This window comes from Ornithodoros turicata, chromosome 1 (assembly GCF_037126465.1).
Source record: "Ornithodoros turicata isolate Travis chromosome 1, ASM3712646v1, whole genome shotgun sequence".
Taxonomy (NCBI): Eukaryota; Metazoa; Arthropoda; class Arachnida; order Ixodida; family Argasidae; genus Ornithodoros; species Ornithodoros turicata.
Window position 1 is genome coordinate 2968803 of NC_088201.1, and position 14424 is coordinate 2983226.

A 14424-nucleotide genomic window follows, 5' to 3' on the forward strand; every position below is an offset into this window, starting at 1 on the left:
GGTATTGCGCTACCTTTTTCGGGTAGCGGGTACAACACTGCACGGAAGGACTCAGTCATGACGTCAAGCAAAGGTAAACCTTTCAACAAACGCGATACGGAGAGACTTCTGGAACGCGTGGAACGCTACCTCGCCGGTGCTCGCGTGGTCCGAAACGCCAGAATGCCTCCTCTCCCGTCTTGACCGTCCATGGTCACAGGTGAACCGGAGCATGTGCTCGCTGTCACGCGAGCGCGTAATACAAATAAATTGCTGAGGAAAAAAATATGCAGTACGCGGTATATCCGCATCCGATCCGCTACCGACCCGCCGCCTTCGCATCCGCAGCCGATCCGCACACCGCAGAAAGTGCTACATTTTCATCCGAATCCGCAAGTACGTTGCGGATATCCGCTTCCATCCCCGGATGGTGCAGGGCTCTAGTTTTGACTTTCCCCTTACCGCCCAGCCTTACGCTGAGTGCATTGCGCTAATTAAGCCGGAGGTGTTTTATGTCTCACGCACACCTCGAGTCACAAGGACCTTGATAGAGCGTTTGCCGAGTATGACTACAAACCGCTTCCATTCTCCGAGAGAGGAGAAAAGCTATGCGGATATGTTACGCCCGGGAATCCCCGCCGAAGAACAATGGGCATTTCTTTGCTCACCTCCCCAACCCCCGGACAGGAATCACATTCTTTCCTAAGGTGTTTCCTAAGACAGTTTATGGCGGAAGTGGTGGCCAAACAACCGTGTTCATCACCAAGGTCACCCTTAGCAACTTGTGCCATTCGTCCACAGCGTAGGGAACGTTTTAGGATAACCAATTTCCGAGAAATCCTTCATAAATCCAAGTTTTGAAAGAGCTTTACGGAAATTGTGGAACAGACAACATTTCCTTGGGCCTGAGGAAGGTAAAAAATAAGGACGGATGGCACGAACGAAGTTGACTCGCAGACTCACAAACCAGCATATACCTCGTCATATATTCGTCATACCGTTGTCTCCGTGTCAACTTCGTTCTTGTACAATGAGAGAACTGATGTTCTGAGGCTGGAACAACACAGAAAGGACAAATACATACAGAGCCTCAAAAGCATCATTTCGTCCTTGTCTCCGTCCTTTCCTCAGACGCAAGGAAATTTTGTCCTTTCCACGAAATCACCAGCTCGCTTTCCTCCTTCTGCTGTGTTCGCTATGGACCTTGGCGAAAAACTACACTCTTAAAGGAGCTATGAACTGTACGAAGCGAGCCCGCCGACTGTGTCGGCTCCAAACGGCGATTTCAACGTGTTGTCTGTGTGACACCTTTTGTATAGGTGAATTTGATAGGTGCGTATCTTCAGCACATAGCATGCTCCTAGCCAACCATCTTCCTGAATGACAACGTTTTCGCCCATGATTTGTTGATAACGAGAGGCGGAGCCTATTATGTCTCTATTATGCGCGGCTACAAAATGGGCTACGCCTCCCGTTGTCAACAAATCAGAGACGAAAACGTTGTCATTCGGGATAATGGTTGGCTAGGAGCGTGCTACGTAGTGAAGTTCACCTTGATGAGCGTAAAGCAGAACGTTCTGTGTACCTCCGCGTTGGCGTCTGATTGGGTGCTACAATTCTTCGGATGACGTAACGATGGATAGAGGTATCTGGACGGCGGTGCGTGTACTCGCCCGAATACGAAAAAGAGTGCGTTTTTCGATTAAAGCTGCACAAGTTATGAAGGAGAAGAATTGAACAATAGATTGTATAGAATTATGAAGCGTAGAAGAATAATATTACATCTATTAAACCCGTAACTAAATACGTGCAGATAGGAGTTCTTACCTCCTTTAAAAACAAGGGTGCTTAAAAACGCAAGACACACCTCTCGATTGCCGGCATCAGCTTTCCGACGACATTCAACTATTGGAACACACGTGCACTCTCTTGACATTCTCTCCTGTATTTTTTTCCTCATAGATACAACTCACGCGTGCACTCTTAAAAAAAGGGTGTACTTTAACTCCTTTTTCTTGCCACATAATGTATCACTCCCTTTTGGAGAGTACCATTACCCTCCGGCAGGGAGTAAAGGAGTAATGTTACTCCCTTGTTGGAGCGAGGAGACTCCTTTTTGAGAGTAATTGTACTCTCCAAAAGGGAATCATATATGTGGCAAGAAAAAAGGAATTAAAGTACACCCTTTTATTTTAAGAGTGCATGACTAGCGGCGACGAGTCCAAACGAGCGTAGACTTGGGGGATTGACAGGTACTATCCTTTTTGCTCCTCCCAATATGTTTATCAATCAATCAATCATTCACTTTATTTTCCATCATGTGATGAAAGGAGGACCGAGAAAAAGCTGTAATATTATTTATATATAATATATATTTATGTAAATATAATATTATTTATTAATACATTATTATGTTACAATCATTATAGTTACGGGAGCAGGTACGTTGTCAACTCACGTGAAGTGACTTTTTTGTGTTTACTTCTAATCACTTCTGCGATGAAATAAATATTATTACAAACATTTTTACAATCGTCAGCACCATCGTCAACGTCATCCTCATCCAACGCACGAGACTCGGTCCGAAGGGACAAAATCACGAGGCCCGCGTAATCGATTCCTTCCGGAGACGTACGTCTCCCAGTGACATTGGGCTTTTGTTCGGCATTAAAGTCCACAACTACTTTACCCCGGGGCGAATCGCTACAATTTGTACGGACCTAAATACTGGGCCGCCTCCAAAACAGCCGTTGAGAGCGACCCGTCTCTCTGCTCCGTTACTCTGTCTATGTATCGTCGAGACTTGATGAACTGTTGAGAGGCCCTCCAGCCACGAATGTCTCGTAGTCAGAGTTGTACGTAACCCGCTACTGGTAATCAATCACTTTTTTCAGTAATTTTTTAACGTAATCAATTAATTTTGTGAGCAAGTAAATCTGATTACAATTTTCGGTAATCAATTACTGAGTAATCGATGACTGTTTTAGCCTTCTGTCAGCAATGGCAACCCTTTTCAGCAAACAAATCTGTTCTTCCGTTCCACCACGAGTTCGATTGAAGCAATGACGCAGAGGTCGTTGTGACGGCCGTCTCGTCCACACGTGTTCCATGCACACCACAGTAATATGATAATCTCTTGCAACCGCGACCTACTGGAGCGACAGTAAAATAGGTGACTGTATTTATAAATTGTGCGGGCTGAACGTAACAATGGTAACCGAAAACGAAGCGGATGTTTCTATGTTGTTTTAAATGTGTATATAAATCTGTAATAAACGCGTATATGTGTTTTGTAAGTTTGCTTTCAAATGTATTTGTGAATTCCACTTATCATGTATATGTTGGTGTCTCCTATTAGAATTTGCAACAAGAGCTGCGTGGTTGCATTCACTGCAGGCATGTTGGCTTTGCTATGGCCCACAATTTAAAAGTAACGGGCAAAGTAACGCGTTACATTTTTAATCGGTAACGTATTCCATTTTTGATGAAGTAATTTGTAACGGTAAAAAATTACTTTTTGCGCAGTAGTAACAGTAATTGTAATCAATTACTTTTTTTTCGAGTAACGTGTACAACTCTGCCTTGGGTACCACGGCAGCCAACTCTGCATGCCGATCTTGTCTCTTTTATTCTATGCTTTCTTTTGTGCTATGTTTTCTTGTCTCTGTTAGCAACACTGTGGTGGTGCAGAAAGGACTGAGAGTTGAAAGATGGCCGTGTTGGTATATGGGTCCATGTTCCAGAGAGGGAAGAGAATAAAAAACAGCAGACGACAAGAGCAAGCTGTCGTCTGCTGTTTTTTTAATGCACTTCTTTGTTTCGCTCGTTTTTTTTAATGCTTTTTGGGATATGGAGCAGGAAGGACTAAAGTCCGCGTGGAGGGAGGAAAGCCTGACACACCCGAACTCGAGCGCACATATACCTCTTTAGCACGAAACGTGGGGCAAATCCACTCGGTTCCATCTTGTTCGTTACGTAACGAACATCTCACTTGAATGGAGCACAAATTGCAGGCGGGTTTTCCCCCCAAGTTACCCAAGATCTCACGAGTGAGAAGACGGATGCTGCCACTCGCCGTCCATAAGCGTGCGTTGCAAAATGATATGCATCCTACCTGCACTTTGAAAGGGGCAAGAAGTAATGAGAGGCGAATGCAATGTCAAGGTCGGCTTCTCGTCTTCTCAATGTGGAAAGATGGCGCTGTCAGGGTAACTCATGGTCTGTAATGTTGTATGGAACTGTATTGGAAATGTTTTGGCATCGACCATAGAAAATGTACAACGTCGATTTATCAGAATTTTAGTTTGATAGATACCTCGGAAGACGATCTCTTTATGAGTGTAAAAGAATACTGAGTCAGTGCAATTTAGAAACGTTGGTTGCGAGACGCAAAAGTCGAGGCATTATATTTTCGTGCAAATGCGTTCATGCCATTTTCGATAGCCAGTGTTTGATCGAATCAATTAGTTTTCATGCACCACTGAGAACTCTCCGCCAGTGTCGTGTTTCTAATGTTCCGAGATTTAGCTCACTGAGTCCACTAGGCCCGTGCGCAGCGTCTGCATAATAATGAAATTTGTGACATCCACGTTTTCGATTGTACAATGTTTTTGCTAATTCATGTTCCACTGTTTTGTACTAACCATTGTACCATATTAGAAGGCCATCGCGCCGTTTATGGACAAGCTAATAAAACTATAATAATAATAATAGTAATAGCGTAGAAAGACGGGGTAGATAGGAGGGTTTATCCTAGAAATGGGACGAATCCAGAATTTTGCGAATCCAAATCCAAATCCAGGGAAGGTTCTGCGAATCCACGAATCTTGCGAATCTTTCGAATCCTTTCTCGAAAAAGAGTTAAAAAAGGCCAAGAAAAAAAAACTTCTACTGGAGAGTGTTTTGAAGCAGAATACGATATACATTTGTTTAATGAATAATAGTTGAGTTTCGGAAGAAAGTGTACCCATACAGTACTGTTCATAGACTACAAGAAATAGATGAAAGAGTGATATTAAACGGCAGGAGCAACATATTTATTTACACATGGTAACGAGACTTTCGTGCACGAGACTGCACTTCTTCAGGTTACCGGTACGGACGTGTCTTCCCCCTCGCATAGTGACCAACGCTTTGCACCAACATGGCGTCGGCGACAGGTTGACGACTGGACAACAACACAGCGCGGAGAGGGAGGTCGTTCAGCCGTGACGTCGCATGACGCGGTTCAACTTAGGCTCCTCCTAATGGCCAAACTCTCTCTCTATAAACGGCTCTGGAGATTTTTAAGGAGCCTCCATGTGCAGCAACCCATGGAGGGTCCCTAGAGATTTTAGACAAACGTGGTCCCCAACAGTACCATACCTGACCGCGGTAATCAGGAAGGTCCAGGTTCACCCCTTCCCATTTCGGCCAATGCTATTTTTAGGATTAAGGGGCGAGGGGGTACCTGCCATTAGACGCAATGGGACTGTCGTGCGATGCCGTCTCGTTAGACGAAATGGGACTGCCAGCAGGTGGCGTTACTATTACTGATTGACGTCAGCAGGGGATGGCTCCGCCACGAACCAAGTGGATGATCAGAAGCGCGAACCTCGGTCTCCGAGTCGTTAGAGACGGCCGCCACACGACAGGGCCGAGCACAAATCATCCATTTGTATTGTCATCAAGCAGGAGAGCTACCTATGGAGTGCAAATCATCCATTTTTTTAAAGAAAAATTCTTTCCTGGAACAGCACCGCAAGCGGTACTGCCCCGTCGACCGTTTTATCGGCCGTACCATTCAAAGACACGGCCCACTCAGGGGCGGACCGTGTTATCAAGGGGCCCTTCTCCAAATATGAAGGACCAGCTCATTTTCGCCTCCCTCCACCGCGAAAGATTAATACGCGGAGTTGAAGGGAGACCAGAGCATACCATCATTGCAGAGCATATATCATCTATCATTGCATCGAACATATCATCCAGCGTGTATTGTCATCGAACAGGAGAGCATATCGCCCATGCAAACCGCAGTTAAGGTTAGCGTTATGTACAGAACCGCAATAGAGCATGCTGCATGCCTTGCAGAAATATGGGAGTTCGGTCTTCGCGGTGTCTCCGCTGGTAAGGTTGCCAAGGAACAGAACTCAGGCTCGTGGCCGGCCTTTGGATTATGATTTGGATTGTTCATAATTTGCTGCTCAAAATAGATTCGTTGTTCGGCTGATTGTGGCTCTTGCATCAGGAAACGGGTGGCGTGATCAGAGTATATGGAAGTTGGTCAGTGCAGTCTTCGGTCGCTTTCCTGGTTTCTCCGAGTCTATCTCTGCGTTGGCTACCTTTTGGGACACGTGATTGTTGGAGAGTTCTGGGAGAATGTAATGCCCGAGTATTTACATTACTTTATGAAAGTAATGGCATAAGTGAGCGGGGACTCTGTCTTGCACGGAACGCTTATTGAGGCGATATATGATGAGCTTCCATATCCATCACCTCCCTATCTCATTTCGGACATCTTCATATACACGTTCGCCAAGGAATGTGTTCAGAATGGATTCTCGTGCGAAACAACCTCATCGTAATAATACCGTCGGGACTGTATGGTCACTCTTTTCGCGAAGCATTCCTCCCTTCGTTTTGTTCACGGTGTACACTCTTAAAAATGAACTTCACAGCATAGCACGCTCCTAGCCAACCATCATCTTGAATGATATCGTTATCTGCCCTGATTTGTTGAAAACAGGAGGTGTACGCCTTTTTGTGACACTTATGCTGTTCATAATTGTCACAAAAAAGGCGTACGCCTCCCGTTTTCAACAAATCAGGGCAGATAACGATATCATTCGAGATGATGGTTGGCTAGGAGCGTGCTATGCGGTGAAGTTCATTTTTAAGAGTGTAGTCACTGAGCAATGGATATATTTCACCGCGATGTCCTAGATCCAACTTAGACAATGTTGATATAGCCGTCTTGTCAACCTCCAATTACATTCTTTAGAAGTTCCTGTCCCGGACCTTAATGGAAGAACTCCAAGCCCAAATCCAATCGCATTTATTTCTGCGAAGCGAACTACCGCACGACCTGTTCCTTCGAAATCTGGAACCCGAATGTCCAACAACACAAAAAAAAAACAAAAAAAAAAAACGTGCAACCTGCTTCTTCTTCGTCCTCGTCCTTCAGTCCGTGGTACCAACTTCAATGTCCCAAAGTTCAACACACTCCCCCCCGAAGAAAAGGTACTTTTCTTCTGTTAAGTGTCCACTTCACACTTCCACCTTGTAGAGCAGTTCTCCCGGACGTATTACCACTGCTTGATTTGGGATGCGAACCTCGAAAGCTCATGCTTTGCCGTCTTTACCGGGAAAACTTCTGACTATTCTTCCCATCGACCATCTTTGCCTTGGTTTTCCGTCTTCGCGGATGATGACCAAGTCATCCACTCGAAGTATGCCTCCTTTGCGCTTGCTACAGAGGTTGCGCAGTTCTGTGAGGTACTCCGAGTACCATCTCTTCCAGAACAGTTCCAAAGATTCCACCCGTTTCTGCCACAACCTTTGTATCGTGGTGGCATTGCTTCCATACACATTGCCAGAGGGGATACCTGGCAGGGTCGTCAGTCGTTTTCCAGTCAGAAATGCTGATGGAGATAATGGCCGCTCCTTTTCATCTTCGTACACATAGGTTATTGGTCGCGAATTCAACACGGCTTCGACCTCGGTGATTGTCGTGCTGAGCTCAGCTTCTTTGAGACACCTTGCTCCGATCGTCTTTTTCAGAGCAACCTTTACTGACCTTATTAAACGCTCGTAAAAGCCGCCCCACCAAGGAGCATGAGGAGCATTGTATCGCCATTCTACTCTCCAGTCAGCAACCTTTCCCTTTACTGTTTTGCTGTTGACTACGTCCCATAACTCTCGCAGCTCCTTGTTGCTCCTTCGAAAAGTCTTGGCATTGTCACTGTAGACTATGTTGGGCATTCCCCGTCGCGCCACGAACCTCCGGAAAGCTAATAGAAATGTGGATGTTGACATGTCTTGTACTATATCTCAAGGTGCAAGGCTCTAGTGACTGCGCACACGAATATCACGAAGTGCCCCTTCTTTGCAGATTGTCGAGTTCTTATCCACAGCGGTCCGGCGAAATCAAGTCCAATCACTGTAAACGGTTCTGCCTGGGTCACCCTTGCTGCTGGTAGCGGAGCCGGTTCTTGTCCTGAAGCTCTTGCGTTATATCGCTGACATACGACGCATTTCCTCAAAATCTTCTTGATCGCCTGACGTGCTCGCAAAATCCAGTATCTCTCCCGCAATTGCACAAGTGTATCCCTTACTCCGGAGTGGAGCAAGTCCCAGTGGCATTGTCTGATCAACAACTCCGAATAATGATCTCCCTTTGGCAATACCATGGGATGCTTCTGGTCGTAGGGCAAGTCGCTCTGCTGCAATCGGCCTGTTGACCTGAGAAGGCCTTTTCCGTCCACGAACAGCATGCTGCCTTGTAACTTTGACCTCATCGGGAGCGGTTTTTTGCTTCGCACAGCTGCTATTTCCTCTGGGAACGCGTTTGCTTGCACAGTTTTCACGCACTGTTCCTCAGCTCTTCTTAAAGTAGCACAGAAGTCATTTTTAACACCCAGTTTTCTTCTTATAAAACTGCTAAGTTTGCCAGTAAGATGCACCATGCGAAGTAATTTACACCACAGAGTCATAATTATCGCAGAAACTGAATTTAAAATATGCCGCAAAAAGCGAGCGTGCGCAACGGTGGTGAAGAGCAGTACCAGCCTGTGATCTGCCTGGAACCTCGCGCTGACGCTATAAGGACTCGCTCGCTGATTGGCCTAGAAAAATGTCTGCTACTCCGCTGTCGTCTGCTACTCGGCTGTTCGGGGTTCTGATAAAGCCTTTCTCCTTGCTCGGTAAAGCTTCGGGCGCTCCTTGTATCCCCAATTCTCCGGGAAAACTGGCAAAACAGGTTTACGGTGGCAAAGGAACAATGCGCTGACCCCCACTGATCAGCAAACCAGAACGAGTCTCCTTATGCCGTCATCGGTGACGTGCCATCATACCTCCTCATCCTCGTTATAGCTGGAGTGGCGAGTTAAGGGTGAAGGCGCGGAGCTACGTTTATGTGAGTTTTTTTCTGGGAAACAAATTGCACACATCAAAACCTTTCGCGCTATTCGGTATAATGACACACACACTTTCATCAGATGTCTTAATCTGAAATTTTTTTGGATGGCCCTCTGTACTCCTTTAATTCCTGCGCTGTCAACGGTCCGCTTTGCCGACTTCTTTTGCGCGCTTTTTCGGTGAATCTGAAAACCCAGGCCATGACTTTGTGCAGTTTCTTCAGGGTACTGAACCTTCGCATGTCGATGACTTCGTCTGTCACCGTCGTTACTGTCTGCAATACGTGTCTTGATTCCTTCTCCTCTAGTTCGTCTTTTGCGAAGTCACCATCTGAGCTGCCACCAGGCCATTCGCTTTCATCCTCAGACAACCAGCTTGGTCCTGACCACCACGTTTTGCTTTCGATCAACTTTCGTGCGGAGATTCCTCTTGTTAACAAATCTGCTGGGTTTTCTTTACTGTTACAGTATCCCCATTCTGTTGTCCTCGTGCGCTCATGAATTTCTTTTACTCGATTGTGGACGAATTGTTTCCATCGTTGTGGATCTCCACGTATCCAGCAAGGCGCGATTTTGGAATCTGATTGATTGATTGATTGATTGATTGATTGATTGATTGATTGATTGGTTGATTGATTGATTTTGGAATCTGTCCACAGGTGTCGTCGAACTGGAGTGACTTGAATCTTTTCTGTGATGTAGGACGCTAGTCTTGCTCCTACCAGGCATGCCATCAACTCGAGCCGTGGAACCGTCAGTTCTTTTATCGGCGCGAGCCTAGACTTCGCCATTAGCATTGTTGGGCTCTTTGTACCACTGGAATCCTCCATAACTGTATATGATACCGCTCCATAAGCTGCGGGGCTTGCATCACAGAATATATGTATCTCCGTGAACACGACATCTGCATCCTTGTCCTGGCCGCTGTACCTTGATACTTTCAGGTCTTGCAGGTGCAACAACTCTGCACACCACTGATTCCATGTTGGTTGAAGTTCTATGGGCAGTATGTCATCCCAACCAACCTTTCGTTTCCACAACAACTGGAAGAATATTCTTGCGCATACGGTGAAAGGTGCCAGCATTCCCAAAGGATCGTAAACTCGTGCGGTGATCTGCAGGACCCGTCGCTTGGTGTCTCCTCGTTCCTGATGCATGTCCCATACGTCGCTCATTGAAATCGTTAAAACGTCTTCGTCCGGTAGCCACGCTAATCCTAAGACCTTTTGCATGTCCTTCGTGTCTCCTAATGTCCTTTCACCAGACTCCGCTTGCAAGAATTGACGCACGTCATTGTCGCTTGACGCCCACTTGTGTAACTTCATGTGCGCCCGCTCCAGAATCTCTGTTGCCTCTTTAGCGATCTTCTTTGCCTCTTGCACATCAGTGGCTCCGATGACCAGGTCGTCGACGTACATGTGTTTCCCTAGGCGGCTCGCCGTCTCTGGGTACTCTTCTTCCATCGCCTTGAAGTGATTCCGTAACGTAGCAGCAAGCAAAAACGGACTTGCCGTCGTACCAAATGGGACTCTCGTCATCCGCCAGCTTTCTATCTTTGGTAGTGGCGCTCCTCCTTTTGGCGTTGTTTCATACCACAGGTAACGTAGGGCATCTCTGTCCTCCTTTCGTACTTCTATTTGTAAAAAGGCTTTTTGTACGTCGGCCACCAGGGCCATTTTCTTTATCCGGAAATTCATTAACAATTCCACAACATCCGGATTTAGATTCGGTCCTGCTTCTAAACACTGATTGAGCGATTTGGCAGTGACGCAGCTTGACGAACAGTCGAATACCACCCGAAGTTTTGTTGTGGTGCTCGAGTCTGAGAACCGCCTGATGTGGCATGTAGTACACGACGTCTTCCTCGTCACTGTATACTCTCTCGGCCATGCCCTCATCACTGTACATTCGTATAGTTTCGTCGTACCTCTTCAAGAGCTCCTGATTACGAGTGAGTCTTCTAGTCAACTGATTAAGCCTCTTCAGAGCTACTTCTTTGTTACTTCCCAAGTCCACTGTAGACTTGAACGGGAGCGCTACTTCGTAACGCCCTTCCTTCAGTTTCACAGTTTCTGAGAACTGACGTAGCACTGTATTGTCCCTTTCATCGTCGGCGTCAGGTGTCACTCCAATGGATTCCAGCTGCCAAAACTTCTTCAACGTCGTATCTGTTTCTAATTCATTGACTGCTATACGTAACACCCGAGCTTGATTACAGTGCTTGATTATTCCACTTTCTGGGCACACTCCATGAACTGTCCATCCGAGTCTTGTTTCCACTGCCCGTAAACTGCTTCCCAGTCTCAAAACTCTTCCTGTTACGAGATCCCAGTATTGATCCGTGTCTACGAGGACCTGAATATGCTCTCGACTTTCAGGGCAGACCAAGTGCTGTACTGAAAGGTTCCTTCCTTTCATTTCGTTGATTATGCTGGAACATGGTGCTACGGTGTTTTGGGTGCTGATGACGTCCGTGACAAGTACCTCCACGTAGTACTCCCTACCGCCGTACATACTCTGAAGCTTGAGGGATACTCGCCGAAACGTCCTCTCTTCTTGTCGTCCTCCGAACACGCCAACTTTCAATGCTTCGTGACCAACCGTCTTGCATGTCAACCTCTGAGCAGTTTGTAGTGTCACAAACGACCTCTGGCTTCCTGTGTCAAACGTAACTTTGCACTTGTCCGCTCCCACTTCTCCTTTGCACCAGGCGACGACCGTCTGCAGCACGGTTGTTGGCCGCCTTGACTCTTCCACCAACTCCAAGCTTAGCTGCGCCGTCCCGCCGGTCAACTTGCCCTTGCTGGGAGAATCCTGACTTCCAACCTTGCACACTGACGAAACGTGTCTCTTCTGACATTTCCCGCATTTGACCTTCCGCCAACACCTTCTTGACAGGTGATTTGGCAAAGTGCATCTGAAGCATCGTCCTGCTTCTTGCAGTTGACGCAGCTTCTCTTCATTTGGAATCGTCGCGTTGCATTCTGCAGTCACATGCTCCCGCGCTTTACAGAAGAAGCATTCTGGACTATCATCTGACGTATGAAGTAGCGCTGAGGCCGATGACGGTCTTCTGAATTTCCTTGTGTGCTGGGTCTTAGCTTCGTTGTCCTTCTGCTTATACCCCGACGAAGGCTTTTCTTCATGGGCATTCAATCTCTCCCTGCTCTCTACCTCCACTCGGAGGAACTTCATGAATTCAGTCACCTTCGTCACGTGTTGCTTGTCGGGACCTACTGAAGTGTCTTCGGCACTAACTGCCTGATTGTTACTGTTTGTAGATGTCTCCTCTTGAGCTTCCAACGTCTTTCGATTGAAGTTGATGACTATTCCTTGTGGTACAAGCCGTATCATGAGTGAATACAGCATCGACGCAAAAGACTCCTCGGCTACGCCCAGTGCTTTCAGCGCTCTCATGTGCGATGATATATCGTCATAAAGTTTCCGTAGTCCTTTCGTATCCTGGGCTGTCTTCACGGGCTGGAGACTCATGAGCCTGCCCATGTGGTCCTCTATCTGAAGCGACTCATCGCCGAAACGTCCCTTGAGGATGTCCACAGCATCATTATAGCATCGTTCCGTTGGCGGTAGCCCAGCAATGGCTGACGCCGCTTCACCGGTCAGTGCTGCTCGTAAATAATTGAACTTGTCGCACGTACTGAGCTTCTGGTTGTCGTGGACAACTTGTTGGAACTGTTCCCAGAACATCATCCAATTCTTGCGCTGGCCGTTGAACTTTATAATCTCCAGCTTGGGCAACCTGACTCGAACGTTCGCATTTCCAACGTCATCAGCCTGTCTCGCTTCTGGAATAGGTCCTTGTGAGCTTCTTGTCGAACTCCTTGTCGGGCTAATTCGTTCTAGCCTGAACTGTAGCCGTGCCAGCAAAGCTGTCGCTCGGTCAATATATTCGAAGCTTTCTTTTTGTCGTTCCTCAACTTCCTCTTCTGACCACAAAGGTTCCAACTCCGCATCCACTCGCTCCAAATTGTCCATCTGCTTCTTTACTCGAGCAACGAGCACTTCTATGTCCTCTTCCGCTAGATCGACACCAGTGAGCTTCTCTGTGGCTTCATTGACTGTGCGAGACAATGCGCTTCTTAGCCCTCGGCGACGACGTAGCAGGTCTTCCATGTGTTCCATCTCCTGTTGTAGGCCTAGTAGTTCGCAGAATGCCTCATCTAAAGTGGACGGAGATCCTTCGTCTCTTCCTTGTCTCCCGGGTTTCGGCACCAATCTTCTTTAGAAGTTCCTGTCCCGGACCTTAATGGAAGAACTCCAAGCCCAAATCCAATCGCATTTATTTCTGCGAAGCGAACTACCACACGACCCGTTCCTTCGAAATCTGGAACCCGAATGTCCAACAACACACACACACAAAAAAACCCGTGCAACCTGCTTCTTCTTCGTCCTCGTCCTTCAGTCCGTGGTACCAACTTCAATGTCCCAAAGTTCAACACATTCTAAGCCCATGCCGCACACTATTGCTCTCGCTGTGCAGTTACCTATAGGAAAAAGCAGTCGAGGCTGCGAAAAAACTGCGCACGCTCTACGCCGCGCGGGGGCGTACAGATTATTAAGCAGCACGAAGCACCCCGGCATGTCCGCCTCCACCACAACCACCCGGCCGTCGCTGTTCACGGTCGTACCAACGGACGTTACCAACGAAAGAGGGGAACAATGTAATTGTTACTCCTGCCCGATGCGGTGACCCGTGACTGAAGAAAACCCTGACAGTATGATCCGCCTTTAACAGCCTGACCGCGAGAGCCGACAACAGGCGGGTCTCCTGCAGAACAACAACATCAGCGGCGAAAACTTTTTGCCCATCGCAACACAGAAAACTGCTTGGGGTTACCACTAAACCCCCTACAATTTAGCGCCACTATTCTCAGCGACATCAGAAAAAGAAGGAAGAACAACCCCATTAAGGCTTCCGAGAGAGGAGACAGGGAACGCACTGACCAGGGCTTCGGACAACAGGGGATCCGATGCTTGTCGAAGTTTCATACCCTGACGGCATATAGCTCGTACGCTTCTGTGGCGTCGCTGCTCATACTCTCCAACGAGGAGCCACTAGGGAACCAAGGAACCTCACCACAGTCTGGGACGACTGTGGTGCACCGTACACGCCACGCCCGGAACCGCAGCCCGGTCCACAGCGGGCGCAGAGGAGTCCTCAGCGCGATCAGCCAGTGGCGTGACGTCGGAAGAACGCTGGAGCAGCACTGTAGGCTCGCCAACAGGGCCCGAAGCAGACTTGCACGTATTTGGAGTATTGTATTTGACATACAATTTGCGGTATCTTGGTACTCTACTCAATAGTTTTTGT

The 14424-nt window shown here is 47.4% G+C and overlaps 3 protein-coding genes across 3 annotated transcripts; all 3 read right to left on the reverse strand.

The window, feature by feature from the left end:
- Positions 1 to 7299: 7299 nt before the first annotated feature.
- LOC135379194 (uncharacterized) lies at positions 7300 to 7938 on the reverse strand. Its single transcript, XM_064612436.1, has one exon. The coding sequence runs from the start codon at positions 7936 to 7938 to the stop codon at positions 7300 to 7302; it is 639 nt and encodes a 212-aa protein (XP_064468506.1).
- A 1240-nt stretch (positions 7939 to 9178) lies between these two features.
- On the reverse strand, positions 9179 to 10555 carry LOC135379195 (uncharacterized). Its single transcript, XM_064612437.1, has one exon. It carries the CDS (start codon positions 10553 to 10555, stop codon positions 9179 to 9181), a length of 1377 nt encoding a protein of 458 aa, XP_064468507.1.
- A 124-nt stretch (positions 10556 to 10679) lies between these two features.
- LOC135379196 (uncharacterized) lies at positions 10680 to 13235 on the reverse strand. The gene has a single exon (XM_064612438.1). The coding sequence runs from the start codon at positions 13233 to 13235 to the stop codon at positions 10680 to 10682; it is 2556 nt and encodes an 851-aa protein (XP_064468508.1).
- Positions 13236 to 14424: the final 1189 nt, after the last annotated feature.